The sequence below is a fragment of the Nothoprocta perdicaria genome, unplaced genomic scaffold (genome assembly GCF_003342845.1).
Source record: "Nothoprocta perdicaria isolate Ctin4 unplaced genomic scaffold, notPer1 scaffold_4, whole genome shotgun sequence".
Lineage (NCBI taxonomy): Eukaryota > Metazoa > Chordata > Aves > Tinamiformes > Tinamidae > Nothoprocta > Nothoprocta perdicaria.
This window is the reverse complement of record NW_020455643.1, coordinates 4382659-4410636: the sequence shown is the minus strand read 5'-3', so window position 1 is coordinate 4410636 and position 27978 is coordinate 4382659. Positions and strand designations below refer to the sequence as shown.

The 27978-nt window shown below is 47.7% G+C and overlaps 1 protein-coding gene across 1 annotated transcript in view; it reads left to right on the top strand.

Annotated features, from left to right (window-relative positions):
• Nucleotides 1–27978, top strand: part of TNIK (TRAF2 and NCK interacting kinase) — a 134288-nt gene that overhangs the window by 57337 nt on the left and 48973 nt on the right. Inside the window, exons 3-9 of the mRNA XM_026045409.1 lie at nucleotides 7609–7665; nucleotides 10151–10276; nucleotides 16436–16546; nucleotides 18217–18307; nucleotides 19683–19813; nucleotides 25765–25819; nucleotides 26543–26621. Coding sequence (XP_025901194.1) covers nucleotides 7609–7665; nucleotides 10151–10276; nucleotides 16436–16546; nucleotides 18217–18307; nucleotides 19683–19813; nucleotides 25765–25819; nucleotides 26543–26621 — 650 coding nt within the window. The remainder of the gene's footprint in view (nucleotides 1–7608; nucleotides 7666–10150; nucleotides 10277–16435; nucleotides 16547–18216; nucleotides 18308–19682; nucleotides 19814–25764; nucleotides 25820–26542; nucleotides 26622–27978) is intronic.

The following is a 27978-nucleotide window of genomic DNA, read 5'->3' as shown; positions in this document are numbered from 1 at the left end:
GGACACGAGAGAGGCCAGATACACCATGTRAATCCCACAGGGAAACATGATACCTCTGAAAATACCAAAAATAAATAAATCCCAGGGTAGTGTTACTGAGGCCGATGTGTCTTGCCGTGGTGCAGTTGTAAGAGGGCTGAAAAATAGTAGGCAGTCTGAAGAGTCAGTCTGTCTGCTGTCAAGGCACAGGCTCCGATTACATCCATCATCATTCTGATACAGCAGAACATGTGCGTTGAGGGGCTTTATCTGAACTTGGGGGTRTTTTAATGCTGCTCCTAAAGGCAAAAAGCACCGTTCAGGTTCTGGTTGCTTTGAGGGCCTCCCAGGCTGGCTGGCCTTGCTGACGCAGGGCTTTTAGTGGYTGCGAATGGGGGAGTGCACACGGCAAATAATCTGTTATCTTTTGACAGGTAATATACAGTGCATAGCGGTAAAAATATCTTTGTGTATAAGCGCTGGATTCTTGCTGTCAGCGGAAAGGTCAGAGGAATCGCAGTGCGGTGACGGGCTCTTTCCATTGTGAGCAAGCGGGACGGCTCGGGCGCCACTGGAGACACCTCGGGCACCAAAACTGGGTGTTTAAGTGAGGCACTGCCTTACCTCGTAGCATCCCTGACTTCCACTGGAAGAGACCGATAGGAAACGAGCGGGGTGATTACAAGCCGGGTTGTAAAGCGTAAGAGGAGGCGGTTCCAAGGAGAGCAGCTCGTCCTGATCCCTGCTCGGGAATATTCCCTTTGATCTGGAAGGCGAGAGCCTGTGATCTTCTGAGCCCTATCTGCATCTCTGTTTGGGCTTGTCACGGTGCTACGTGTAGGGGAGCCCTCTGATCTTCGTCTCTGTTAAGAGTAAGTGTCAGCTCCTGCTCTCCCACGAGGAAGGTGAGCTTGAGGGTACAGCAGTTCAGAGAAGGTGCCATGGGAGAAAGATGGTGTTTGGACTGTGGCAAAGAATAGATAAAGTGGAAAGAAGAGCCAGATCCTCAGCTCTTCTCCTACAGCTCCTCAGTTGCCTTCCCATGTCCTGTAATCTGCTAAAACCAGCTCGAGTTTTCTACATTCCCAAAGCAGCCTGTCCATCCCTAACACAAGATGCGTTCAGGTCGCGCGGGCTCCATGCTCTGCGGCAGCTCCGTGTCGTCCCGTGTCACCTCTGCTTGTCCAGAGGCAGCTTTGCCATAGGGATGAGGCCCCTCTGGTGCATCCCCATGTCCCCATGGGCAGCAGAGCATCCCTGCCACCCTCCAGATCCGTTAGATCCATTGCCTGCGGGTTTCCCAAGGATACCTGCTGTGTTTACCGTCACCTGCATGGATTTGATGGGGAAAATTATCTATTTATGGCGGGGAGGAATGGGAAACAACAAGCCTGACAAGACCAGCTCTTTGTTAGAACAAAAATAACTTCATTTTCTCCTTTGCCCTTAATATTTACGTGAATGTTGCTGTAATCTTTGATAAGTGTTGGCAGTTTACTGTGTGAAGTTAGTAAACAATGCTCTATTGGCATATATTATAAAATATGTATATACATATATATTCTTTTTTCCTGAGGCCAGGTCTGAAGCCTGCAGAAGCATGAGTCATCTCATAAAGAACTTCAGGTTTTAATTACAATTTTCACCGTAATTTTTAAGCAGTCTTGTGGAAATTCTGTGTAGGAGCATTTGAATTAGAAATGTAAAGAGACTGGGCTCAAAGAGATTGGGACAGACAGCAGGTTGCGTGGGCCACTCAGGGCAGAAAACTGCCCTGACCTCAAATAGGTGAGGTTTTAGATTGGTATTGGAGCTGACATAGATAGAAATGTGCAACATGAGGTCTGCAGCATCTGGGGTTGTGGACTCCATCTCCTTGGACTTTGGGTAGCGCCTCAGCCCTTGGCTGTGTTGGAGCAGGGGTTACTTGCACCACTCCCATGCTTATTTTCCTAACACCAGGATCCAGGTCTCCCTGAGAGATGCACATTAGAGCTTCTGGCAGTTGTGGCATTTTATCCAAAGCCCTGTGAAACATAAGTACATTTACAAGCTTTCACCTCTTATTTCTACCCCTGAGCACCAGCAAATGGGCTCATTGAGACCAGCGCTTGCAACCTTCTTTATGATGAATGAATGTGGGAGACCTGAATTTCCACAGTCAGCTTTGCCACGTGGCTGAGTCAGGATRGTCTGATATTCCCTGATCCAAGCGCTCTTTGTCCTGGAGGGAATTGAGGAGTCCAGGTGTCCTGAGAAGATGCTGCTGCAGTGGGAGGTCTGAAGCTCTCCTGTCACCGGTGCTGGCCTTTCTGTGTCTTTGACCACATAGGTATTAAATCCCATGGAAACACTTCACGGGAAAGTATCCAGAGTTGAATTTCCTGGATTAGCTGCTCGGTGGGTATCCCTGGGGTGGGTTTGGGCTTTCCTTCGTCCTTGCCCTTCCTTGCACAGGGACAGGAACGTGTGTCGCTCGTGCTCTGCAGTGGTTGCTTGCGCCATGTCTGAGGCTGCTGCTCCCACCGTGCTGCCTACAGATAGTGGAAGAAAAAATGGGTTGTTTCTGGTGCTTGGGAACTCTAGCCAAACTGCTCAGGGCGCGGGGTGTCAGGGCTTTTCCTGTAGCAACAGCTGCTGTGGGGCCCGTGTGTTTCCCCATAAAGTGAAGCAGCAGCAGCCTCTGACCTGAGAGCGCAGGTTGCTCCCCATGATGCACGTGGACCCTGGGGACCTCTTTTAAAAACAGTCCCAATTATGATTCTCCATCAGTTTCAAATATGTGTCTGTGTAGCTGAATGACACGTTGTCCCAAGAAGTGGCTCTCGGAGGTTCCCCTCCGCTGTTGTTTTTGGTTGCAAAACCACCTTGCACTTTACATGCCACCTCCAAACTTGGATCCTGCTACTACGAAGCAGGATCTGGAGCCAAGCAGATGGCACTGAAGAGGTGTTTCAGGAAAGCACATTGCCATCAGCATGTGCAGTGTTTCCTCTACAAGGGCCATTCCTTCCCTAAGCCAGAGTTTGCAGTGCGGTCGCCCGTTCTGAGCCTGGTCTAAAGAGCAGGTAAAACCCCGTGTGCCAAAACGCACGTTATTTAATGGGTGGCAAAAATAACCAGAGTACCAGATGCCTGAGGAGATCCGTGGGAACGTGAGCCCATGCTCTGGGCTGACGTGCCCACCACACAGGACATGTTCGYAGGGAGCGCGTTCGGAGGGATCACTTTGAAGGGACAGATTCCTCTGGAATCCCGGGAGAGGCGACAGCAACGCTGTTGAAGCTTCTCTTGCCGCAGAGACCTCTCTGGAGCCGGCAAAGCTCCCATTCCCGTAGCCATTCCCATTTTCCGTACAGAACCAGCGGAGCTTGCAGCAGGAGCCGGAGCCTTGAAGCTGCCAGGGTGCTCCTGGCCACTTGGGTTTCRGGTGGTGGCCCCGGGAAGGCCGGTTTGCCCTGCGAGTTGGGCACACAAAGTCTGGCCGTGGGGCAGAGGGACCTCTGCCCACCCGAGGCCATGGGAGCCGTAGGGGTCCCCGCGCTCCCGCTGGCACCTGGAGCTCCGTGGGAAGCGCCRATCCCGCCCCGCTTCCCAGGGCTCCTGCTGGAAGGAGCAATCTGGTGCTTATTGGGAACGCGGCCTTTGGAAAAGGGAGCCTTGTGAGGCTCTTAAATGGAGATTTAATTTTAGTTATGAATGCTGCAATGCTGAATAGGCAGCGCTGTGAAACAGAAGCGCAGTGGGGGTGTTAAAGGGCGGTAATAACATGGCTGTCATGAACTGATGTTATTGGGAACAGGCTGTTCTGCCTTCTTTTAGCTGCAAGAACTGTGCCCTTCCGGCACGGGGAGGGAAGCGCGGGAGCCGGCAGGGCCAGGCCGGGTGGCAGGAGCAGGATCCGTGTTCCTGCCCACGGAGCGAGCGTGCCTGGGAGCAAAGCCCAGCGGGACAGGGAAGCAGGAGGGCTCCAGCCTGGCTGGGGCGGCCGGCCACGTCCCCCCTTGCCCATGGATGCTCCTGAGTGCCCAGAGACCCCCAGCTGCCCTCGTGTGGCCCCAGCTCTGGGGATATTCAGTGAGGCCCAGGGCCTGTCTGCCCTTGCTTATGCATTACTCTTTGTTGGGAACATCCTTGCTTCTTCCTCTGGCAAGATTGCTGTGGTTTTCCACAGCCTGCTGCTTAGACATTCTTCCCAAATACTGTTTTCTGCTGTTGATCTTCTCCCCAGCTCTCTGCTCTGTGCAGATATGCTTAGCCCCTCACCTTGCAGCCTGGATCTTACAGAGGACCTGACCCCCCTTTAGGAGAGAGATGCTGGTCCCTACATATTGCAAATGCTCTTTTCTTTTCACAGAAAGAGCAAATGCTCAGGTTTGAGACTGCCACCATGTAGGATTTAGCTGCTGGGACCACCGCAAGTGCCTGATTTTGGGCACTGGGGCTTTCACAGGGCAGCGGGCTTGGGGACGGCCGCCTCGTGCTCGCCTCAGGGGGGCTCGTAYGCCACCCCTCTCCCTGCAGTGTCTCCCAAGAGACAAGGCAACAGCAGCAAAGGCCTCCCAAAAAGCCTCATGGTGCTCTGCTGTTTCCAGCCTTCTCCTTTGCTGGAACAAAAAGAAAGAAAGGGGACAATGTAAGTGCAAGCAGTGAAATAAGGGATGCGTTTCATGATTGTACTGTTCACCTATGTGCTACAAATAGGGTTATTTGGGGAGCTGAATAATATGCTAATTTAACAATTTAGTTTGCTAATCTAATAATCCTGCCTTCTTCACTTAATGTCAGCAGTTGTGGAGCTGCAGTAATGGAATTCCGGTCCTGCTGGCTCTGGGGCTCCCATCGTATTTTGAATTGATAGTGAGGATTAGAAATTCTTCAATGCAAAGGTCAGCCTTGTTCGGTCAACAAGAGGCATTAGTTTGGCCTCATGCAATTAGAGACATCTATACTGGGAGAGGATGCATACTTTTCCAAGGCATAAATTGTTCAATCCAGACTACAGTAGTAATAAAAATAATCAGCTGAGGGAAATAAGAAAAATCTTCTCTGTTTTTTTGTTTGTTTGTTTTCTTTTTAAAAAAGGTTTTCTAGGATTTGAGTCCTTAAAAGGTTGAAGAATATGACRGATGTAAGGAGGATCAGTTCTGCAGCCCTGGTTCAGATAGATGCTTCAAGTAGGTGGTGTTTCCTCCTGAGCTCTAAGGAACTGCACAGAATTTACCATGTCCTTGGCTTCTTCGTGGTGCTGGGGTTTGCCCTGAAGCTCTACAAAATAGTTCCGAAATCCTGAGGTGGGACCAAGAGGTGGAAAGGGACGAAGTCAGTTTAGTCTCCTGTGTCATGGCCATGCTTTTTCTCTCAAAAAGGGCACCAGAAGCTCCATTTGGAAAAGTTAAAACAGCACTGGCCTGTTCTTCCCTACCAGAGGTGCTTTTTGGAGGGACCTTGTACAACTTTTGTGTGCTCAGGCTCCCTTTCCATATGGAGCAGAGCTCAGAGCATTTCCTTGAAATCTCCCAGGGAGCCACTGGGGTGAAGAGCAAGCCGGAACAATACGGTTTGCCCATGGTTACTCATTTAGTTGAAAAGATAATTTACTCCTTTTAAAGTCAACATTTCACCCATTTCCCATCCTGTTAGATGACTCATTCTTTCTGGTGCTGACCCGCTATTAGACTATCCGATGCTTTGATTGCTTTCTCAAACACGTGGATTGTTTTCAGGTGAGTTTTAAGACACTTGTAAACCAAGCACAAAACCAGAGCACAGCGTTTGGGAGAGCAGCTACTTTTGCAGGATCCTCCTGCAACAACCATTTCCACCCTGATTTTGGCTGCAAGTGAAACTCCTCGGTGCAGTGTTGTCTCAAACCTGCATTTAGCCCCAAATTGCTGCTCTCCGCAGGACAGGTGCCAAGCTGAGGTTGTCATGGCTTGTCACACGCAGAGGTCCCAGCAAGTGCCCACGTGCCGTGGCATTGGTGTCCCTGAAGGAAACGACTTCCACACCTGGTTTGCAGCAAGGTTTGCACGAGCAGGAGGGCAGAGCAGGTTAAGTGGGAACAAAAAGCAATGTTGGCAAATGCCATCAAACCTTCTCGTGCAAAGRCCTAAGGTGGCTGTGAATTGAAAATCTGAAGCAAGGGAATCCTTAAACTAACAAAGCCTTATATGGATTTTTTTCCCCTTTATTTTGCTCAAGTAGGAGCCATTAAAACTCAGCAGCCGTGAAGACGATAAACATTTGAATCCAGCCCTGAATTTYGAGCCGTGGCCCTTAACAGTGATTTATATATTGCTGCATAGGGATAATGTATGATCACACAATGTATTTAACGAGGTGCCGAGACCGTTTCTAGGAGCTACCTGATGCTAATGCTAATATCCTTTTTTTTTCTTGCTACTTAGATACCCTTAAAAAGAAGCTCATAAAATTAACTGGCCGTTACATGGGAACTRTTCCCTTCAAACTGTGGTGCTTTGTGTTTTACACCATCGGTCGTTTCTCTTGCAAGCTATGGATGATAGAAACATGAGGCAGCAAAGCGAGGTGTTGATGTGCAGAGTGAAGCTGGAGAGAAGCAGATATGTTGCTCAAAACGCCATGAATTTCTTCCCTTCTGCTTGCTCCTGTTCAACACCAAAGGGAACTTAGATCCTTGATTTTAAATCCACATATTGGCGCTCCTGGCCCCCCTTCCCTCCGCCTGCCTCCTTTTCCCCCAAATCCCATTAGCGCAGAGGATTTGGCCTCGCCTGGCTCCTCAGCACCCAATTGCTCCTCACGTCCTCTGTCCTCTTGCACAGCTCGTGCCCTGGGGCCTTGGGATGCTTCTGTGGTAAGGAATGACTGGGATAACATGGATGTTTCCCTTTACCTCCCGGCATTCCTGGACTGAACTGGGTCTGCAGATTTGCTCAGAGAAGCATTGTCTTTTCTTCGGATTCCTCCTGGTTTCTGATTTGAGCGCGTGCCCTGATCCGCCCGCCGCTGACAGGAGCAGTTCTGATCTGGTGTTGAGTGTAACGTGGCGTTGGGCRGGAGGGCGACAGGGCTGGAAGTCAGCACGGAGCGAACAGGCAGCAACCAAAGAGTTGCCCATGTGCTCTGACCATAACAGCTCTTAATTTTGGCTTGCAGGAGAGGAATTTGGTGGTTTCTAAAGAAACCATCAACTGCTCAGGCTCTTTTGCAGCGCTCCCCATCACTTCCAGGCATTTTTCTGTTACAACTAATGCAGTCGGGCGCTGCCCACCAGGCAGTTTCTTGCGGTGCTTTGCTGATTTTGCAGCTCGTGGGAAGGAGCCCTGGCCGTTTGTGCCAGCACCGAGAGTGGCTGTCACTTAGATTGCAAAAATGCAAGTCTGCTCCTTGCTCCAGAGCGACCTGGAGCCCGAGGGACATTCCCAGTGCTCGTTTGCCGGGAAAACGTGCCCCTTCCCTAACTGGAGTGGCAGGAGGAGGGGAAAGGAGGTGGATTCTCACCATGGCTGCAGTGAAGATGCTCATGCTGAAGTGAAGAGCGAGAGCTGCCAAAGCAAGGAGGTTGTTTGAGGATATTGCTCACTGCGAGTAAGCATTGCTGGGGCAACGAAATGATTGAACTTCTCCTTTCTTCTTTTGCAGGGTCGTCATGTTAAAACAGGACAGCTTGCTGCTATTAAGGTTATGGACGTCACCGGGGTAATGTATCCTCCTCCTCCTCCTCGCTCTRTGTGTTTAAGTTTCTAGATAAGAGGAGTAACATGACTGCATGCAAAAAGACATGAGGGTTTGAGAAGGGCTCGTGTTCCTGAGAAGCAGGTGCTCCTTCAGTTAATTCAAAAGGCCCCATTAAGAGTTGGTGTTTTTACATTGGAGCAAAAAATAAATCCGGGAGAATTCTGAGATTAAGCAATTTTATGCTGAAACAGTGAAGCTTCCAGCTCCAGGGCTGGTTGGAACAGATTACTGAACTAACAAGTGTAGCAACCCTATCATGTGCTCATGAAACATTCCAGGTTCTTCACATCTGTATTTTCCCCTGAAAAGCTTTTGTTCCCCRCAACTGTATGCAGGTATGGCTGCAAATAACTTCACTACATAAGCTAAATTACTCCTGTGCATGCTATCAGTACAAAGGAGGAAACAGCTGCCTTGGTCACACACACAGGGCTTTTTTGAAACCAAAGAATCTACAAGTTATTAAATGAATAAAAGGATTTGGGGGAAATAATGGTTTCACCCCTTTCCAGCAGCTGCAGAAGAAAAAAATGAGTAGAATTGCTATGATCTGTAGAAACCTAAACAGGTGCTAAYAGAGTTCTAACAGGAAGGATCACATGAAGATGCTTTTTCCTAGAATAAGAGCATTTAAGTCCAATATTATGCCTCCCAAAGTTCCTGCCTGCGTAAACAGCACCAGATTTTGAAGCAAGATTTTTCAAAAATAAAATAGCACATTTCAAACATTGGGATTAAATCCCAGTCAGCCCACCTTATTTTTGAATTAATGTTTTTATTTAGTTTACACATACAGAATTGTCTAGATCTGAAAGCGATTACTTGGCCTCATGAGTATGTTTTGAAATACCACAGGTACTCTCTATATCTACAGGACAGCTATCGAGGTTCTTTTTTGTATTAATGGGGCAAATGATGTGTGAAAATTGCCAAGGAAATGCAAGCAAGATTTGTTTCTGTTTTCTTATAATATCAGCAGATAYTATTCATCTGGTTTCCATAAGCTAGAAAATAAGTGTACCCACTGAATGCACCGCCATGGCATTCATGGTGGTGAGGTGGAATCTGAGGTTAGAACAAATTTTAGATGAAATGTCAGAGCATTACTTTGAGACAAAAAAAAAAAAAGGGCTAAAGATGAGATTTAATTAAGCGATTTTAAAATATTGTGACTTCCAAGTGAAGATATTGGAGAAAAGTAGCCAAAATGTGACCCTGCCCAGTGCTTGGTGTCTGCAGCCGTGCCAGAAGTAGATGTCTCTGATCTAAACCACTGCCTTCCAATAGGATTTCAAATACGGATCCTCTTAATAATCTGCTCTCTGCTGTTGCTATCATACAGGTGAAATGTATTTAATTAAGAACAGTAATGCTGCTTCCTGCCTCTCTCTCTTTGGCTGATATGAATGTTCAAGTTATCAAATATTTGGCAGAGGATTTACTGTTTGGATATTTAATTATTTTCCTCTCGAGCTGCTTTCAGTCATATTAAAACACACTGGTTAATTTTATTTCTCTATGTAGTGTGCAGGTTTTAAAGTCAAGGCTAAGTTTTGAAGTGAAGACAAGACCTTACCTGAACTTCCGCTCTCTTCTGCTTCTTCATACCCCATACGGTTTCTTCCCACTCTCGGGCAGCCCAATACTGTGTGAGAGGAGATGGAGCTAAGCAAGGGGTTACAGCAGTAGCAGTGCAAGTGCAGAGACAGGATCTCCAAGGCCTATGAACAGAAGGCAACATCCCATACATAGAAGGACAAAGCGCTTGGAGAGCAGGCCTGGGAACGATTACTGTGAAAACAGTGCAGAGGCACCCTTGGGAGCACTGCCTGTGTTCCCTAGTCATCGTTTCCAAAGTCAGGTCTAGAGCCAAACCTAGCACTGTTCTGGAGCCACAACTAGAATCAGTTGTCACTTCAGTGACTCAGCAGTCACTTCTTGAGCTGCCTCAAGAGCCACCCCGGAGTCCCCCCAAAAATTACTCTGAACTACCCAAAAAACTGCTCTGAGGCCTACCCGAGAGTCACGGATTGGATTGGATTGGTTGCAGAAGCTGGTGCTGGGTGTTTGGGAAGCCATCCCGATGGCCTTCCGGCAGGTCTGGAGCACGTGCAGCGCAGCTGGCACCTGGCTGGAGCCGGGCGAGCCCGGTGAAGCTGCAAACAGGAGTCGTGAAGGGATTCCTGTAGGAAAGGTGGAGGAACGCTCMAAGCACACAGCCTGCCTGCAGATCTCTTTGCCAACAGGTTCCTCTGCAATCCCAACCTCAAGCTCCATGGGCTCCAGTGTGAACTGCACCCTCTAAGAAGKGGGTGTGTTTAAATGGCAAACTCAGTGTATGGAAGTTAACGAACCCGGTGGAGAGAAAGCTGAGTGTGTGGAGCGTCAGGGGCTCTTCCTGTCACTGATGTTGGTTTTCTTTGCTTTGCTTTTCCCCTCATCCCAGGATGAAGAGGAGGAGATCAAGCAAGAAATCAACATGCTGAAGAAATATTCTCATCACCGAAATATTGCCACATATTATGGTGCTTTCATTAAAAAGAACCCACCAGGAATGGATGATCAGCTCTGGGTAAATTACGTTCTTTTCTTTAAACAGCTTCTCTGTGTTGTGCTCTTACCTCCACCTGTATTACAATAAGCCTTATTTTGTGCGTGTCTTTTTTGGCTTTCTGGCTTTGAAGAGGCTGTTCCTGCACTGAAAATGCCTCTCCATTTAGCCATAAAAGGGTTGCAGACTGATGATGGAAAACAATTTTGTTCTGGCTGATCATTAATAGCATCTTTGTTATAATAGTCATCTGAAAATTGTTCTATCCTGTGAAAATAAACAAATGCAGCAGTAGCAGTTGGAAGAAAAGGGGAGCTTTGGTAGGAAGATGGAGGCTTAAAGGCTGGTTAGGGSTGATTCTAGTCATTCACGTTTTTTGCCAACATTTAATTACTTSGCAATAACTAATAATAACTTTTATTTCTTGCTTTGTGGGGACAAGGCAGAGAAAGGAAGAGGAGGGAGCTGGAGAACGGGAGGCAGAACAGGCTGTAGCTGTTCAGCCATTTCCAAGCTCTTGATGAAGGGGGAAAAGCTGCTTTGCCTCCTGGTAAATGCTTGCCTGCCTCACCCTGCTGTTTCCCTTGTCCATAGAGGACAGTGACTTCTGGTTATTTATGCAGCATTCCCAGACTTAGAAGATAGGGTTCAAATCTGCCTAAGGGCCAGAGGGGRCTGGAGGGCGAGTGCAGATGAGCCCAGGGGCCGCTGAGCGGGCCCTGCGGGTCAGGACTCCGGGCACTGCCTCATTTTTTTACCACAAGAGGTAGGAAAAATTAATTAAAGCCACTGTGCTGTGTTCTGAGGGCAGCCAGGCTGAGGGATGTCTAGGGAGCAACCGCCTGCAGCCCGGGTGAGCATCCACGGTGCTGCTTTTACCGTGCCGGGGCTGAAGGGAAGGCTTGGGCAGTTTACAGGCAGGCTATAAATAACGGAAAGTTATCTTAAATGCAACCACCTGGCTGCTGTCATGCGCTCGGAATAGTGTTYATTCCCTCGCAGCCCTGTAAATCCAGCCAGTTTGGGATTATCCACGCGCGGCTTCTCGRGCTTTGCCTGTCCAGTGTGTCAGAGACACGTGGGTACCTGCYGGGGCTGGGAAGTGGATCCCGCTGGGATACCTCAGGCTGTTGTCCCTCAGTGCCACCCGAGTGATGCCAGCAAGCCCCCAGGGAAGCCCCTTGCTGGGACGCAGCCCTGTGCTGGCTCCTGCAAYCCACTTTGCTGCTCTTCAGGGTTTGTTTATGCAGGGTGCCCCCAGCGGCCCTGCCGCAGGTAGTGGGGGTTCAGGATGCTGGTGCATTTGGACAGAAGGTGGTGCCAGCCTTTTCTCAGGTGGGCTCTGGGCTATATGTGTTTTCTCTTAATTTCTGGGCAGGCAGCAACATCTCCTCTAAGCAGGAGTCATGAGAGGAAGGCTAATCTTGGCTAATACAGGTGGTTTTTTCTTTTTCTTTTTGTGTCCGAACAACACTGTTCAAGCCTGATTTTTCAGGAGTAACAAATATCTAGAGTTGAGCTGGAAGGCCCTGGAGAAGAGGTGAAGCCTTTGCTGTTTCATCCTCACTGTGCCACAGCCTTGCCCCACCTCCAAGTATACATTGATATGTGTAAATACATAAAAAGACCCAAGGAGCTGTGAAGTGGTGCCAGCTTCCAAATTTCTTTTTCCTTCTTTTTAACAGCAGTTCGCTGACCTACACCACTATCTCCCTAGTGCATCTGCAGAATGTTCCTTTCTGTAGTTTTTGTGTGATCCAGGCTGTATTTTAGCAGCTCCAAAAGGTTTCCAGTGAAATTGCTTTGGCTGTTTGCTGCTGTGTCAACGAGCCAGCACTTGAGCAGGCTCTGGGAGCTGCACAGAATGACAAGGGACGTCCCTCCGTGGCCCCTGGGCAGAACCAGAGCCAATGGGGCTCTGCACGCGTTGTTTTGTTAGCAAAGATTTCCTYTTGCACAGGATTATTGGGAAGACTTGGGGATTGGATCCCACTGGTGTCTGTTATTTGGGGCTTTCTTGTTTGTTTGGTGGGAACTTTTTTTTTTAAAGTGTCCTTTGCAGCAAGCCTGCAATTCAGTGAGGAGCAAGCTGTCAAGCTGAGAAGTGCCTTTTCATCCCATGAAATTCCACTTGGCTTTAGGTGTTTTATAGTCTGTTTAGGAAAAAAAAAAAAAAAAAGCCCCCTTGTGCTGCTGGGAATTCCAGGAGGAAAGAAACCAGCGGAGCTGTGGGTGCCCGTGGCTCCCAGCGAGCACTCGGAGCAGCCGGGCTAGCCTGGGGCAGGCTGGTAGATGACCTTGATAACCTCGGGCTTCCACAAGGGTAAGCTTGGTGGAAAACTTCCCCTTGGTCAGGAGAGCCTTAAAATCAGCCCTGCATCCTCGTGGGCTTCAGGTGGCTGAGGGCAGAGCTGGATGTGTGGTTGGGCTCCCTGTGAATCCCTGTGCTATGGACACGCTTGATAAATCTGAATAATTCCCTCTCAGTCCAAGCAAAACTCCACTCRATTTTGGGGTGTTTCTCATGGGCAAGTGAAGAAAACTTGTGAAAGCAGCTTTTCCCTGTGATAGTGCTGGTGCAGGAGGTATTTTAACATCTCTGTTCAGTGAAAGGGGTGGTTGAGGTAGCCCCCGTGGCCCTGGGGAAGAGATGTGCCGGTGTCACCATGGTCTGTAGCTGTTTTTCCCGAATCTGATTGAATTAGAGCTCGTGTGAGCTCTATCAGCCCTGTGCACAGATAAGGGCCGGCTTATTTTTCATCGGCCTTTTGTTGCAACGAAACAGTTTCTGATAATGCCCAAGTAATTCTTTTTTATCAACACTCAGAAGGTTGATAGGGAAATAAAAGCCGGAGAGCTCTTCCAGCGGAGATGAAGATGCTTGGGAATACGGCACCTTGTCCTGGCGCCTGCCTGTCATTGGCATGACCCGTGACAGGGGAGGGGACCATACGGGAAGACTCCTCACGGGTTCCTCCCAGGCAGGTTGGAKGGGAGCAAGGCTCCTTTGGACACAGACTGAGAGGGTATTGCTTCTAGAAGAAAGCCTTTCTGCTTTGCAAGCTGAAGTTATTTAATTTTCCTTCATGCTCAAAGCTGTTTCAGTGGGAGCGCTGTGTATTTTGCAGACCCCGGGCTCAGGATCATTTCTCTCCCGTTCTTGAGCCCAAAGCTTTCTCCTGCTTAGGGCTCAGGCGGGAGTTGCCTTCAGGCTTCCCGAGTGCTACAAGTCGCATGCCTGGGCCTGAGCTGCACAGAGGTGCCAGCAGCAGGCAAATTATTTATGAAAATCTGCAGGTGTTTGCGTGGGAGCCCACAGCCTTGCAGACAGGAGCCCAGAGGCCCCGTGGCCGTGCCAGACTGCGGCACACGGGGACGCTGCGGGCGCCGGGACGGAGCGTTGCGGGTCCCGCTGCTCCATCCGCATCCTGCTTCAGCTGGGGCCTTGCACGGGCCTGAAGGCCGGGCAGCTCCTCCCAGCCCAGCGGGCCTAGCAGGGCTGCTGGTTTCTGCAGAATCTCTTGATTGGGCTGTCATGCAAAATCCTCCTTTCTCAGTTTCGGAACCAGGCGCTGACTGCTCAGCTGAACCATCGTGAGATGGTTTCTGCCTTTTTAGTGCTCCATCCCTGGCCCCAGGAGCCACGGTGAGTGAGAGGAGGAAGAGGAGAGCCAGCCTGTAGGGTGAGGACAGATTTCCCTTAGCGTTCAGCTTGTGGGATGTGGGGATATCAGTGACCTGAAGAGAAGCTGAATGAGTTGTTCTTGTGCTGGGGATGCATTTGGCTCAGGGTGAAGTTAAGGTGAATCCAGGGAGTCCGTTTGGGGTGGATCACTGTTACCAGGAGGATGATTTTCACATTTCACATCTCCCAGGTACTGTGCTCTGGGAACGGGACCACRGCTCTGTGTGGCTGTTCCCAACCTGAGCAGGGTCACGGCTGAGCTGAGTGAAGGCTCCTTAAGCCAGGACTTCCTGAGGAGGCCGGGCAGAGACTTGGGAGTGCCGAGTGTGCGTCACTCTGGTGTGAAGAGCTCAGTAAATGAACTGTATTTAAAAATACTTCCTCAATAAATGGCCTTGCAAATTAACTTTCAGGAGATGAGCTTACCTTTATCCCATCTTGATGATAGTTTTAATTATGGTTAATAAAAATCCAACCTGCATTTCAGCTTTATTGTCTTACCCCTCCATAGCATCATCCTTTAATAAGATTGGGGATAATACAAGTGTTTGCTGAACAGAGCACTCCCCTAGAGGTGTAGGACTGAGAGGAGGCTATAACYGAGTCGTTTGAAACCTTTCCTAAACATGTTAAGCTCTGTCCTAAGATCAGTTGAAACTTCTGCTCTTTATTCACTTCCTGGGGCAAATTCAACCTTTCTGAAGGTTGAAAAGGTTTGAAGGTTTTGAAGGTTGAAAAAAAAAATTCAAATTTTTTTTTCTTGGTCTAAAATAACCAGGGGCTGGTRCTGGGAGCACTGCAGCCCCACATGCCAGTCTGACAGTGATGGATGCTCTGGGTGCTGCTAATGACATTTGCTCCCTCTTCCTTGGAGTGTYATGGTGGTAAATATGTGGTGTAACCTGCCCTTCCTCTTCCTCAGCTCCCCAGCTCTTGAGCACTGCACTTGCAGAGCAAGAATGTGTGGAGCTTCGTGGCCAAGTGCGTGGCCAGGGCTCATCCCTCCTTCCTAGCCAGGCGAGAGCCGGCCGTGCTTTTCCATGGGGAAAGCACRGGGTTGGAGAGTGCCCCTGGGATAGTCCAGCTCTCCAAGGATTTCCTGGCAGCGCTCCCTGTGCCGACATCCCCAATATTTACAGCACCAGAAACACACGGGCCAACGGTGATATCCCGCACGTGCCAGTGAGCCAAGGGGCAGGAAGGCAGGGAAAGCTGCTCTGAAACCTGTCACTCCATTATTCCCCATTCAGGAGCCCTGTGTTTTCCACTTATTGCCAACCCCGTCCCCACGTGCAGGGATGGAAGAGCTGCAGGTGCTGCCGTCCCTTAGCACGGCGCTGACTCTGGCCGGTGCCATGTGTGTCTCTWAGGCAGGGTCGTGACGTAGCAGGGACACGCAAGGAATTTTTCAGCTGTCCCTTCAGGAACAGGAGAGCAACTGGATATCAGAACTAAAGAGGCGCGTGGTCAAAGCGCTCTTTCAGCCAGTTAAGAGGTGTCCTGCTCAAGTATTTTATTTAAACTGAAGACTTACAGCTGTGTTCAGTCTGCATTTTATGATTGTTTAAATACAATGGTCTTTTCARTCACTGTGTTTGAGCAATTTGGTTGGGACCGGCCTTTTGCTCTCCTTCATTCCCCTGTCCTCATGGCCCTTGCTTTTAATAAAGTGGTTTGCTAGGAAATCGTTAAATACCACGGAAGTGTTGTGCGATAAGAAACTTGAAAATTGTGCATTTAAGARTCTCGCAAGTTGAGAATTATAAAGGAAAAGAATGTCCCTTATCAGGCAAACTGGTCTAATTGGCAAATGAACATTAGACCATGTTCACTTTGGGGGAAGGAGCATCTCTGTGGCTCTTGGAGCAGGTTTGTGGCACCCGTGGGCTGTGCGTGAGTGTGCTGATGTCTCCCTGGGTGCGGTGGGAATCTGGGATGTTCCTGGAGGCAGGCTCGTATCCTGTGCTACTTCTGGATGTGTAAGTTCACAGTTGCTCGGTGGCAATATTGAGTTGGAGCATGGGTTAATCCTTCAATTTTTATATTTACGGTTAAGGAACTTTGTACACGGTGCAAGCAGGGGACAACAGGGCGGCCAGGCTCATTTGCCAGAGCCCCAGCAATAGGACTGCAGCTCTCTGCTCCAGAGGCTGCAGCTGCACAACAGGCTTCGCCTCGAGAGATGTTTCTGGTCTGAAGAGGCAGTCCAGGCTGAAGATCTCCTGGTAGAAAAGGTTTTAAAGTCAAGCAAGGTTAAAGGTTGTAGGCAGAAGCCTTCTCATATCTCTAACATTGCCTTCACAAATGCAAGTTGGTAGATGCGAAGTGATGTGACTGTGTAGCAGTCAGGGCTCCCTCGCAGTGCTCCAAGTTCAGGGTCCTGCCCTGGCCCAGGGCAGCCCCAAGGACGCTCTCGGTTCAGAAAGATGCTCTTGGTTCAGAGGACGCTCTCAGTTCTTCAGCTGCAGTAATGGTGTTTATGTTTCCCTTGCCAGCTGGTGATGGAGTTCTGYGGCGCTGGCTCCGTCACCGACCTCATCAAGAACACGAAAGGGAACACGCTCAAGGAGGAGTGGATCGCCTACATCTGCAGAGAGATCTTACGGGTAGGTGTCCTGCGCCATCCGCCCGCCAGAGCCGGTGCTCCAAGGATGCACGAAGCCTCCAAGATGCCTCTCCTGGCTCTATGGATGCGGCTCTGCCAGGGCCTGGAGCTGCTTTGGAGCTTCTGGGCATGAATGATTCATGTGCTTGTATGATGCATAATAAATACAGGCAATTTAATGCCCTTTAGCTCCGTTAGTCCCCTGGCTTTTAACTCCCCCCCTCCCTTTTTCCTTCAACAAAAATATAATTTCTTTTAATATTAATTAATTTCTTTTAATATTAATAGGGCAAGGATTTATGCACATTAGAATTAAGTTTTCAATTAATGGAAAGGTAAGAGCTAATGAAGTCTGTGGAAAAGGTCTTTGGGATGGAAAAATCCCCCATGTTTTCTAAAATCCACATGTCTGGCTTTAATGAGGATGCTGCAGCTTTTACACCCACAAGGTAAAGCTTGGACTGAAATGGCCTAAAACTCACCAGGCCCAAGTTTCATATCCTGGCACCTTGGGCAAAGACTCACTCACATTTTGTACAAACAAGGTCAGATTATGTGATCACAGTAGTTCCCTCAGCATTAAAACCTCTCACTCTGAACAGCTGCTGTACAGAGGTTTCGGTGTGAGGGAACCACTCTTACATAGACTCTTTAAAGATATGAACTCKGAGCCTGTCTCTTAAAATAGTCCTTGTCAGTGAGTCAGAAGGCGACTGTGGAGCCATGCACAGGGCCACTGTCCCCTGCAGCCACCTAACCAGCCTGTACGTAGCTTATTTTGTGGTGGTGTCCCAAGATAACGAGCATAACATGATTAATAAATCTCCGCAGTGATACCAAAAGTGATTTTCTTCCTAAAATATGAATGCTTAGTGTGAAATGTAAACCTAATACAAAATCAGTTTTTAAAGTAATCTATATTTTAAGTCATTTATGTTTTGCTAAGCTGGCAGTATAGGTGGATGTTACTTTGAAACTGAAAAAATAAGAATRAAATAAAAATATAGGTTATAAAAAKAAATTAATGAGCTCATAAAAAAGCACAGCAGAAGAGCTAGTTTACCTTTAGCCTCCAAGACAAGATTTTAATTTGAATGATATTGCTATTAGGGATATATGAAAGTTATAATATTTGTATTTGCATTGCAGCTTTTTTAATGCAGCTTGTTAACATATCGGAGTCCCATTTATTGGACCAATATGAGAAGAGAATTGGTTTTTCAGTTTCCAGATGATGGAAACACAGAAAGCAGACAAAARCATTCTATTATTTCTGCTGCACAAATGGCTCCCTAAGGCAAAAATGCACGTGGAGAGAGAGAGAAAAAAAATGTCTAGAGATGCAGAGAAATTTGGGTTAATGTGAGTTCCTGCCAAAACTGAAAGGTTGATCTTGATCCTGTAGAATCGATGGTTCTTTTCTTTTGCTGTCGAGAGCACCCAAGCACCCAGGGCTGCACACGTAGCCAATAAGTGGGTGTTTCACTTCGTATGTCCTTCCAGCATGTAACATAGGACAGTATTTTGAACACATGATAAACAAAATTGTTCTCCAGTGCCTAACTCCAACTGTGAATCTTTCATTTCTGGAGCGTAATTGGTCGAGGAGGAATGTCAGAAAATAACATGCTTTGAACCCAAGTTCCTCTAACCTTTCTCTGAATTCTCCAGGGTTTGAGTCATCTACACCAGCACAAAGTAATTCATCGAGACATCAAGGGACAGAATGTATTGCTGACAGAAAATGCAGAAGTTAAACTAGGTAAGAGTGGGTTAGAGCTCTTGGAAATAGCAAATAGGCTGCCTGGAGAGGAGAGACAAGATTGGTAGAGGCTGTGTAAGTGACTTGAGGAATGAGGATGGATACAAAGAGCTACTGTGCATTTTTCTTTGTGCCAGCCTCAATAGACGACCTTGGGTGTTGACCGAGTGTCATGCAATGAACTGCCAGTGATTGATGATCAGGTTCTGCAGACAAAGATGTACAGTGCAAGGCAGTGTTTGGAGTAGAGAATTTGGCAGCTGTGCTCTCAGATACGGGTTGTGCAGCTGTGACCACATTTCATGCCTCAAGTTGAACATTTGAATATGTGCGTGCCCAGATAATAGCCAAGCCTGTATCTCCACGGCTTCACAGTGGTGCCCTGAAGGATCAGAATCCCTTCAACTCAGTCTGCAATCCAGATTTGTTTTCCAAGCCAAGCTTTAGGAGTGAGCTTCGTTTGCAAGAACTGCTTAGGGTTTCATACGCAGTGCTCATCACTCTTTGGAAGAGCAGTCATCTATATGAAGATCACATGGAAGACAGTAGATGAGCACAGATGATGTGCTCCTCTCCTCTGTCTTCCAGCACCTATGTTATTAAAACTGCCTTCATGCATTTTAATTTATGATGAAAGATCCCTTTCACTGGTAGAGTGAGGTGGAAGCCTTGCTTTACCATGTCTCTCTCTCCCTTTGCAGCAGAATAAAAAGCCAACTTAACAGATGGTACCACCAACTCGTTTGGCTTTGTGCTGGTGAAGATTCCCCTGCAAGGGGAAATTCTCCAGGGCAAATGTCCAACCGTTATATTGTGCAAAGTGAACTTAGTGACCGTAGAGTGTTTTCTTGATTTGATTTCCTCAGTTTTTGCTTCATTTTGCAGCTCTGTGTTTGACATTTCCCTTATAGGCCTTTGTCCTTAGCCCTGAGTTCCTTAAGTCTTTTGCATTTATGCGATTTCCCCAAAGAGTTTAGGTAGGAGAATGAGCCTTCTACAAATATTTGGCAGGCTTTAATTCAAATGAAAAAACACAGAACAAAGGCTTCCGCTTATTCATGTTTCTAACCCTGTTTCTCATTAGTATGGGGGACTGCAATTTCTCCTCATTGCCTCCTGGCAAAAAGGAAGAGGCACAAAGTTTCTTACAAAACCTAGAAATTGGATGATCAGATTCATCCTTGATTGACCTCTCTTGGTCTCAGCAGAGATCAAAAAAGAGTGTTTCTGGCTCCGAGTTTCTCTCCTGACTACAYGGAGAAGTTGCTTCAAGTGAATTTAAAATAATTTTAATGTTTTACATTCAGCATAAGTTCTTTTGCATCAAGTTGGTCTCTGACCTTACGATGTCCTGTCCTGTTTTTCTGATCTGTAGTGGATTTTGGCGTCAGTGCCCAGCTGGACAGAACTGTAGGCAGAAGAAATACCTTCATTGGGACTCCTTACTGGATGGCCCCTGAGGTCATTGCATGTGATGAAAATCCTGATGCCACTTACGACTTTAAGGTAAGGACAAGCACATTGACGCTCATTTATACATCAATACAGGTGTGATCCTTGCAAAGCCTAAACACTCACTACTATGGTAGTCAAAGATCTGAAGCAGCCAGGAGCCTCAGAGAAAAGGTTTTCTCTATGTGCTAGTTAATTTATCTGTGCTTGCAATTAGAGTTGCGCTCATAAAAATATGAAGAGCGTGCTTGCTATGATCTCATGTTTTATGTCCCAATACTATAAACATGAGCTCTCAGGAATGCTTGCAGCTTTGCAAAATATGTCAAGAGACAGTGTGTTCTTCCCTTCCTTTCTGGCAACTAGATTTTGAGATGTGAATTCAGGTCCATTGTGAATCTTGTTGTGCCCTTCTTGTGTCAAAAGTTACTGGGAAGGAGTTCACAGTAATTCTGTGCTGAGAAAGGTGTCAGACTGAGGTTTCCTACCTGCTCTTTTGCTTTTCAGTGCTGAATGTTTAAATACTRCAATCTGACATGCTATATTTGCTGTATTTATTCTGGAGAAAAGTCAGGTCAGATTTAGAAAGGGCAAAATCGCATCTTCTGGCCTGCAGGCTGGTATTCACACAGAGATCTGAAGGTTGCCACACAATCAGACATTTGGGGGTCTGACCTACTTTTCACACATCTCTGTTGCCTTTTTAAAGTTTATTTTTGGATCAATGGCAGCACAACATTGCTACTGATTCATAGTGTGGCACCGAGGGCYGTGCCACATCACAGGTCACTAGGAGGGTCATGTTTTCCACCTGCTCATTCAAGCAACAGTGAGATCTGACGTTTAAAGCAAGGCAAGCTCTGTGTATTTTAGTTGTGATCCTACCTTACTGCAAGTTTCGGGACACACGTCTGTAGTAGTGTCCCTTGGCTGTTGTGCCTTGCTGTTTGAAGTGTCTAGAGCTTGAATCCCTAGCTCTAAAACCCTAGGGTCCATTTAGCATTTCCAGAGAGCAAAGCAAGACACTAAAGCAAAGGTTTTTCAGGGAGAAATTGAGACATATGGAAAGCATTTTGTACCTCTACTATGCATATGCTTTATAAATTAATGCTTCAAATGGATTTTTGGACCCTTTGGTGTGAGCTGACTTTTAACAGTAGGACGTTACAAGATCATAATGCAACACACACCAATATGCTAAGATTTGGGGTGTAATTCCACGTCTCCGAAAGCATCTTTAAGAGACAAAGGAGTTGAAAACAACTAAAAGTTGTTCTGCTGTTTCAGTTCTTCACATGTGTCAGTCAGCCTTCCTACTGATCCTGAGAGCAGCCATCCCCTGTGAGTTCGTCCTCGAGACTGCAGAAGTCACTAATGATAAGGACATGTAGAAATAGTTTAATCTGCAGTTACTCAGTCCCTTTGATGAACCAGTTACAGCAGGTGCTTCGTTAGCTCTGCTGGTCACTTGGTTTTATAGCAGGGCTGAAGCCCACCCTGGCTGCTCTCGTCATGTCTCTGATGACAGCCCTCCTTTATTTGCTGCACTGTCGTTAGGCTAGCATTTGTTAAATACATCAGAGCAGATTGAGGAAGTCGGGGGGATCCTTAGCCTAGCCCCCTAGCTGGTCTTGCAGAGGGTTGTGTTTATGGATGATAGGTGTGCAGCAGGAGCTCGGGAGCTCCACGGCRGGTGGCAGCTCCATGGGGCAAATTTCCCTGGCTGCAGGGCCCGGTGCAGAGCCAGGCTTATCGTGGCACTTGTAAGGGCTGCAGAAATAAGCAGTTCACTTGCATGTGGGAAATGCTTTCTGGCTTTGGTACTWGGTAGGTCCTGTGTTAGATTTTGTGATCCAGTTACACTCTGGAGAGGTTTCTTGCCATTAAGGCTGTCAGCCATGGGGAGGAGACGTGAAATCCTGCCCCTTCAGAAAGGGTGTCCATGTTGGGATTTTTTCTTCCTTTATATTAAAACAAACAAACAAAATAAAAGCTTGTATCTTTATAGGCAACTTTTTACCCTCAGAAATCCCTGAGGTTTTTCTCTTTCCAGAATAAGTAGGGCACTTAATATGCAGTTGGCTGATGAACACACGCTGGGATGAGAATCCCTCTGCTGTCCCCAAGGAGCAGTGCTTCCTCGCGGGCTGGCCGCCTTGGTCTCTGGAGCTGGCACTGACAGTCTCCCCGTGACTGCGGCTAAGGAGCCACCCCATGGCTGTTGTCACATGTGCAGGGGTGTGGGGCCCGCGGTGACGTGGGTGCTGCTGGACGGAGCCCGGAGCCGGCGTCGCGCCCCGCACCCGGGACTCCTGCTTTGCAACAGGGGAAAAAAGGCAAACAATGTTTTTTTCTGAAAGGATGCAAATCAGATGCTCTCAGGTTTAGCCAACTGGCTTAAAATAATGAATGCAATAGATGAGAATTGTAGGAGGAAAAAAAGAAATCCTCACAGGCTCAATCTATTAGACAAAAGGCCTCTGATCCGTCTGTTTTTGTAGCTGGAAAGAGATGCCTGTGTAGCCCATGGAAGGATGTAGTAAATACCTGCTCACAAAAATAAACCACTTTTTAAAAGAAAGAAATACAAGCCTCTCATTKTGGAGGTTGTTTCTTGTTTTTCCCCCAGACATTCCTCCACCTTTCTTTAGAGATACCTCCTCTATAAGCTCAAAATCAAGAGTAAAAAAAATACAAGCTTGCTTCCCGTAGGGAGTCAGGACAATTCAAATATATTAGCACAGCTTCTTTTTGCTGGGCGGACTGAAAAGCTTTTCTGACTCCAAAAGAAATTTGAATTCCAGATCGGTATAAAATATGTGCTTCCCGCTGAGTTGTCTGCTTTCTCTGGGAGACCTATGGAGGTGATAATCCTTTCTATATTGCTCCAGTTTAAGATCACTTGGCCTCTTGCATATAATACTGGGCACCTTAATATGGAAAGACCTACTAGGAATTTGGAAGGAATTCAGCGGCAACCAAGGGAGAAAGGGTCATGGACACTGAATCATGTGGAAAGACTGAGATAATTAAGGAGGCAACAAAAACCCCTGTTGAKCTGAAACAAAGGATGGATATAACTGTCCTGTGAAAAGACTGTAAATAAGATTTGAGAGAGATTTTCTTAGGAAGGTTTGAAGAGATTTGACAAGGTCTAGTTAGGGCAGCATTCATGAGTGCTGAGCAGGGTGAAGGGAGCATCTGGAAATTGAAAATCAATTTGCTTTTCTTGGAGGTTGAATATGAGAAGGGGCCTCTGGAGGTGCCTTCTTCAGGGATTGATGCCTTTCACTAGCTCCAGACCTCCACTCCATCACCAGAAGACCTAGTGCCTTTTCTGAGAGTGCTGTCCTGCAAAAAGCCCAAGCACAGAGAGGAACAACATTTCTCGGAGAGGGGATCAGCATTTGTTTGGTTTACTCGTTCAGTCKTGGGCTCAGAGGCTTGAAGCAGTCTGGACAAGGCAGCTCTTGAAATGGAGAGAAGAAATCTGAAGAGGGACTTGGTGAATGTGACAGCAGGCCAAGAAGAGAACAAAATGTGAGAAATGGAGGTGCCACGAGGAGAGTGGAAGATGGAATATGTCCCTTCCATGCTGAGATGCACCTATTTACAATGATTCCTATTTTTTTGGTATAGAGATAACTCYAGAGTTTGGTCAGTCTTCAAGAGCGCTCTTTGAAGTGCTCCCACATAACTTGCCCACATAACCAGGACTTCCCTATTCAGGCTTTTGCCCTGAGCTCCRATAGAGGTCTGGGCTTGTGGCCTTGTTGGAAAGAGCTCAGCAGAAGTGGTTGGTTGGATTTCCTGTGTTTCGAGGTTTGTGACACTTACAGTGGCTGCTGTGACGGTGATTTTCCAATGATGCAGAGCGGAAGTTTTCCAAACTGACTCCCGAGAAGCTGATGGATGGACAAGGCCTGGGGGTAAAGCTCTTGCCGGCCGTGTCCTTGTGGTCAGCACAGGACAAGCAGGTGGGGAGAAGCAGCAAGGGGCCAGGGCAGCTCCGTGCCCGCTGGCTGTGGGATGCCAGCTGGCAGCGCCCYGGCCTCGGAGGGGTCGGGGACTGCACTGGAGAGAAATCACCAGAATTAGCCTGGGTTCTGTTCCGTGCCTTGGGTACTGAGCTATGAATCATTAGGCAGCCCTATACATGGTGTCCAGGATAATGAATTAGCCACCTCCTGCCAAAAAAACAAGATGCAGCAGGGCCGTTAGGGAAGGTTCTCATTTTCTCTCTGCCTGGCACATGCTGTCTCTTCCTCCTCTTCTGTCTGCAAGAACGGAGCCATCCTCGGGGATTTGTTCATCCAGAGCTCTAACCACAGCACCTCTGTGATATCCGCGTGGCCTCGTGAGCAGGCACTAAGAGCAGAGCTCACCAGTGCTTCCTGGCACATAACTGGGCATGAATGTACCTGTTTGGGAAAACAGGAGGAAAAGTGCTGAAGCTACAAAATCCCAGGAGTTTTCCAAAATGTGCTTTCTTGGTACTCTGGTCGTTCAGGAGACTCAGATAACCTCTGCTGAGATCCATGAGGGCTGAGGAAGGCTTGGGAACAGAGTAAATGAATGTGTGCCTGTTTCTCCTCCCRCGGGAGAAACACTGCTTTACCAGCCTCCCTTTAACGAGCAGTGCATAATTCAAGAGAGTCCTGAGATATCTCAAGATATTTCATGTTTTTAATCTATTCCAAACAACGTGTTTTCTGTGAAAACTGTATCAAATCCATTTTTATATCTTCCAGTTTCACTCGGGGAGCTCACAGCTATCAGTTCACCATCCAGATTGGTACTGTGGTGCTTCCACATGCCCCCCAGGAGCCCGGGCATAGAGACTTGGATCCTGCAGGGGAGAATTAAGGCCAGGCCATTGCACTTGGCCGTTGTACTTGTTCCCATAGCAGAGCACTTTGGTCGAAGATGGAAACTTTGAGTCTGAGTCTTGTTTCTGACAAAAAAAAAAAAAAAAAAAAAAAAAAAGGTGAAAGTAGTTTCAGTTTCTGTACAGCGTGTTGTGTTTCAGCTCAGCATCTTGAAAAGAGAGAGGAAGTCCTGGTCAGTAAGCACAAAATTGCATTTAATCTATTTGCATTTCTGAGACCAGGAGTCACCGTGGCCTTTTGCTAGCTGCAGTCTGGGCAAAAGAGCTGGGAGCAAATAGGCACATGCAGCTGAACAAGCAAGGTGCTCGGAGATGACCCTCTTGCTTTGGATGGAACGTTTCTGTCCTCATGAAGTCCTCTGCAGTCCCACCTCTTGTGACTTTTGATGCCTGCCACCCAGCAATAGCCCCATGGCCTCATGTGCTGCCTTAGTACTCAGAGCAGCTCTGAGGAGGAGGCTCTGAGGAAAACYGAGGATGTAACAGGACAGCACCTAGGTCTGTTGACAGACCTGCCCCTGCAGACATTTCCCCTTGATACAGGCCCAGGTTCCAGGGCTGTGATTCCCCATAGACCCACTGCCTTCAGACTTGAGCTGCCTCCCTTATGCTGTTCAACACATGAARTCTGCCTGGCTGGATCAGGAAAAGTGGAGCAGTCTCCTTCCTGAAGGAAGGAGTTGAACGTCTTCCTTTCCTGAGCATCCTGCAGGGAGGGTGGCCAGGCAGAACCTCTTGTGGCCGAGCATCAGAAGGCTGATTTGCACACAAAACATGAGAYAACTTACTGAAGGTCATGATTGTTTTGCCCTGTTATATTGTTAATGAGATTACACAGGAGACCGGGAGAAAGATTTTGTGCCCAGCTGAAATAAAGACAGAGTCAGTGCTTCATAGGAAATGGTGGCAGTGGTTTTTCAGATCTCTTCCCTCCCCTCTGGATTGGGATTGATAACCCAACCCAAAAAAGATGGGAAGGAGTCGCCTGAAGTCCTAACAAATGGAAAGGCCATAAAAGAAGAGCTCCTAAGCTATGAGCACGGGGACTTGGGAGATGGGTCGTGCTGCTGTGATGAGGTGCCGCTGCTCACGTGTTTCCCTCTGCTTTGTTTCACAGAGCGACCTGTGGTCCTTGGGGATAACAGCCATAGAGATGGCAGAAGGCGCTCCCCGTAAGTAGATGCACTGCTCTGTTTTAACTAACCTTTGAATTGGGGTTTGCTGGGATCTGCTCAGCATCAGCCAGCCCTGGCCTCGGTACCAGAACCTTCGTACGAGGGCTCCCCCGCTCCAAGGGAAGCAGGGGGACGTTGGGAAGCCAAGGTGGTCACCACGGCCCATGGAGTAGGAGCTGGAGCGGGAGTGAAGACCCCAAAGCACCGCGTGGCTCCTGGCAAGGCACTGAAGTGCTCTGCRGGTCAGGTCCCTCTAAATAAACCAGAGATAAGACACGGGTGGAAGAAYGGAAGCTCTGCTGTCCTGCAGTAACGTTTCAGTGGCTTCTTGGTGACACAAATAGCAGCTCCCTGGATGTAGCTGGCACATCTGCATCGTTCATAGTGCCATGTTTATTGAACGTTATGCTGGGACCTTTCTTAGCAGTAAATGTAAGTAAATAAAGCTGAGCGTGCATGTGGTGGTGCAGCTGTAACAGTGCTGGGGGCAGACACATGATTTTGGAGGAATAAAGGAGCTTTCAGCTGTGTTCCAGGCCACCTCCAGGCTATGCCAGCTGGCTTAAAGCATCGATGAGGGTAAAGTCCATAAAATCCCTCCTGTCCTGTGCACTTTTCAACTTCAGAGAAAGCCTGGGTGCTGCTGGAGCCTGCTTGGGGGAGCACATGGGGTCTGCCACACTTTGTGCTGTGTTTAATGCCTCTTCCTGAAACTTTCAGCTCTCTGCGACATGCATCCCATGAGGGCCCTGTTCCTGATTCCCCGCAACCCGGCCCCRAGGTTGAAATCAAAGAAGTGGTGAGTCTCTTCCTCAGTCTTCCACTGCTGTAAAACATTCCTGAAGCAATTTGTTTTTGCAGCCAGAGTGTGCTGAGGTGTTTATTTTGTTCACATTTTTACAGCTTCAAGGGCCCATGAAAGTCCAGCATGTGGTGAGTGCAGGTTTGGGCCTTGATCTCCCGTAGAGAGTCATTTTGATGCACACGAGTCACACACAGCGGGATGACAAGGCTGCTATATGGGCAGCGAGAGCAGCACTCCCTGGCATTGCACTTTGCAGAGCAGGGTTGGCTTTTCCAGGGCGGTTCGTGCAGCCTGAACCGACATGACACTTCGCTTGGCTCCTGTTTCTTTCCAGTGAGGTTCCGATTTCGAGTGGAAACATCTTTGCATGCCAAAAAGGGATAGTTTATCTTGAAGGCCCAGGAATGCAGAGATTTGTACGTAGCTTGGGCTTTATTTTAAAATTTTGGAGGAAAAAAATACATGACTGTTTTGGGAAAAAAAAAATAAAAAAATAAAGCAGGGTGTGCCAGCAAAAACCCTTAGGAAAAAAAAAAATTCTGAAATCCAGCAGATGTTGTTTTGTTACTGTATGTTCTGTACTGATGGAGCAGGAGTCCTTAAAAACTCTCCTCTGGTTGGTGCCCCAGGTTCAGCAGTGATTTTGTCAGGAAAGATCTGCCACATGTTAGAGAGTCAATTCCACTGCTTAGTCCCAAATAGCCTGAGTTCTTGCAGGTAGAAAGCACTGCCTTATTGCTTCACRTTTGATTGATTATCCCCATGAAGACATACACAYACACATGCACACAAACACAAAAAGGGAGCTCAGTAATGGGCAGGGATTAGAATGCCAAAGTTTCAGGTATTTTGTTGCTGGGAGAAAAGAGGAGCAAAGGGCTGAGACATTTCGTATCTGGTGGCTGGTGTTGGGGTTTTAGGGCCAGTTCCTGGAACCTCTCCAAGGCTTTGGCATTTGGCAGTTTGGTTGTCCCAATCATCAGCTGGTTTGGTACAAAGCCCATACAAGATGATTCTTTCCCCACTAACTCTGCCAGAGAGAATTAAAACTGTTCTCTAAATAGGGTCCTTGCACAGCCTTTTTTTAGGATGCCATTAGTCAGAAAGCTCAGAAAATAGTTTGGACACTTGTTTTCTGCCACATCACCAGTTTCCTTCTTCATTATGCTCTGTTACAGCACAAAATGGATGGTAAGATGATGGAGTTTATTTTTCACACAACTGTGTTGTTTATTCAGCAAAGATTTTCTCAGCCTCCAGAGAGAGGGGAAGGCAGCTGAAAAAAGCAGCTTTAATTTTGAACAGAAACATTTTCCCCATCTCTGCAAGGTAAAAACATAACTGGGCTGAA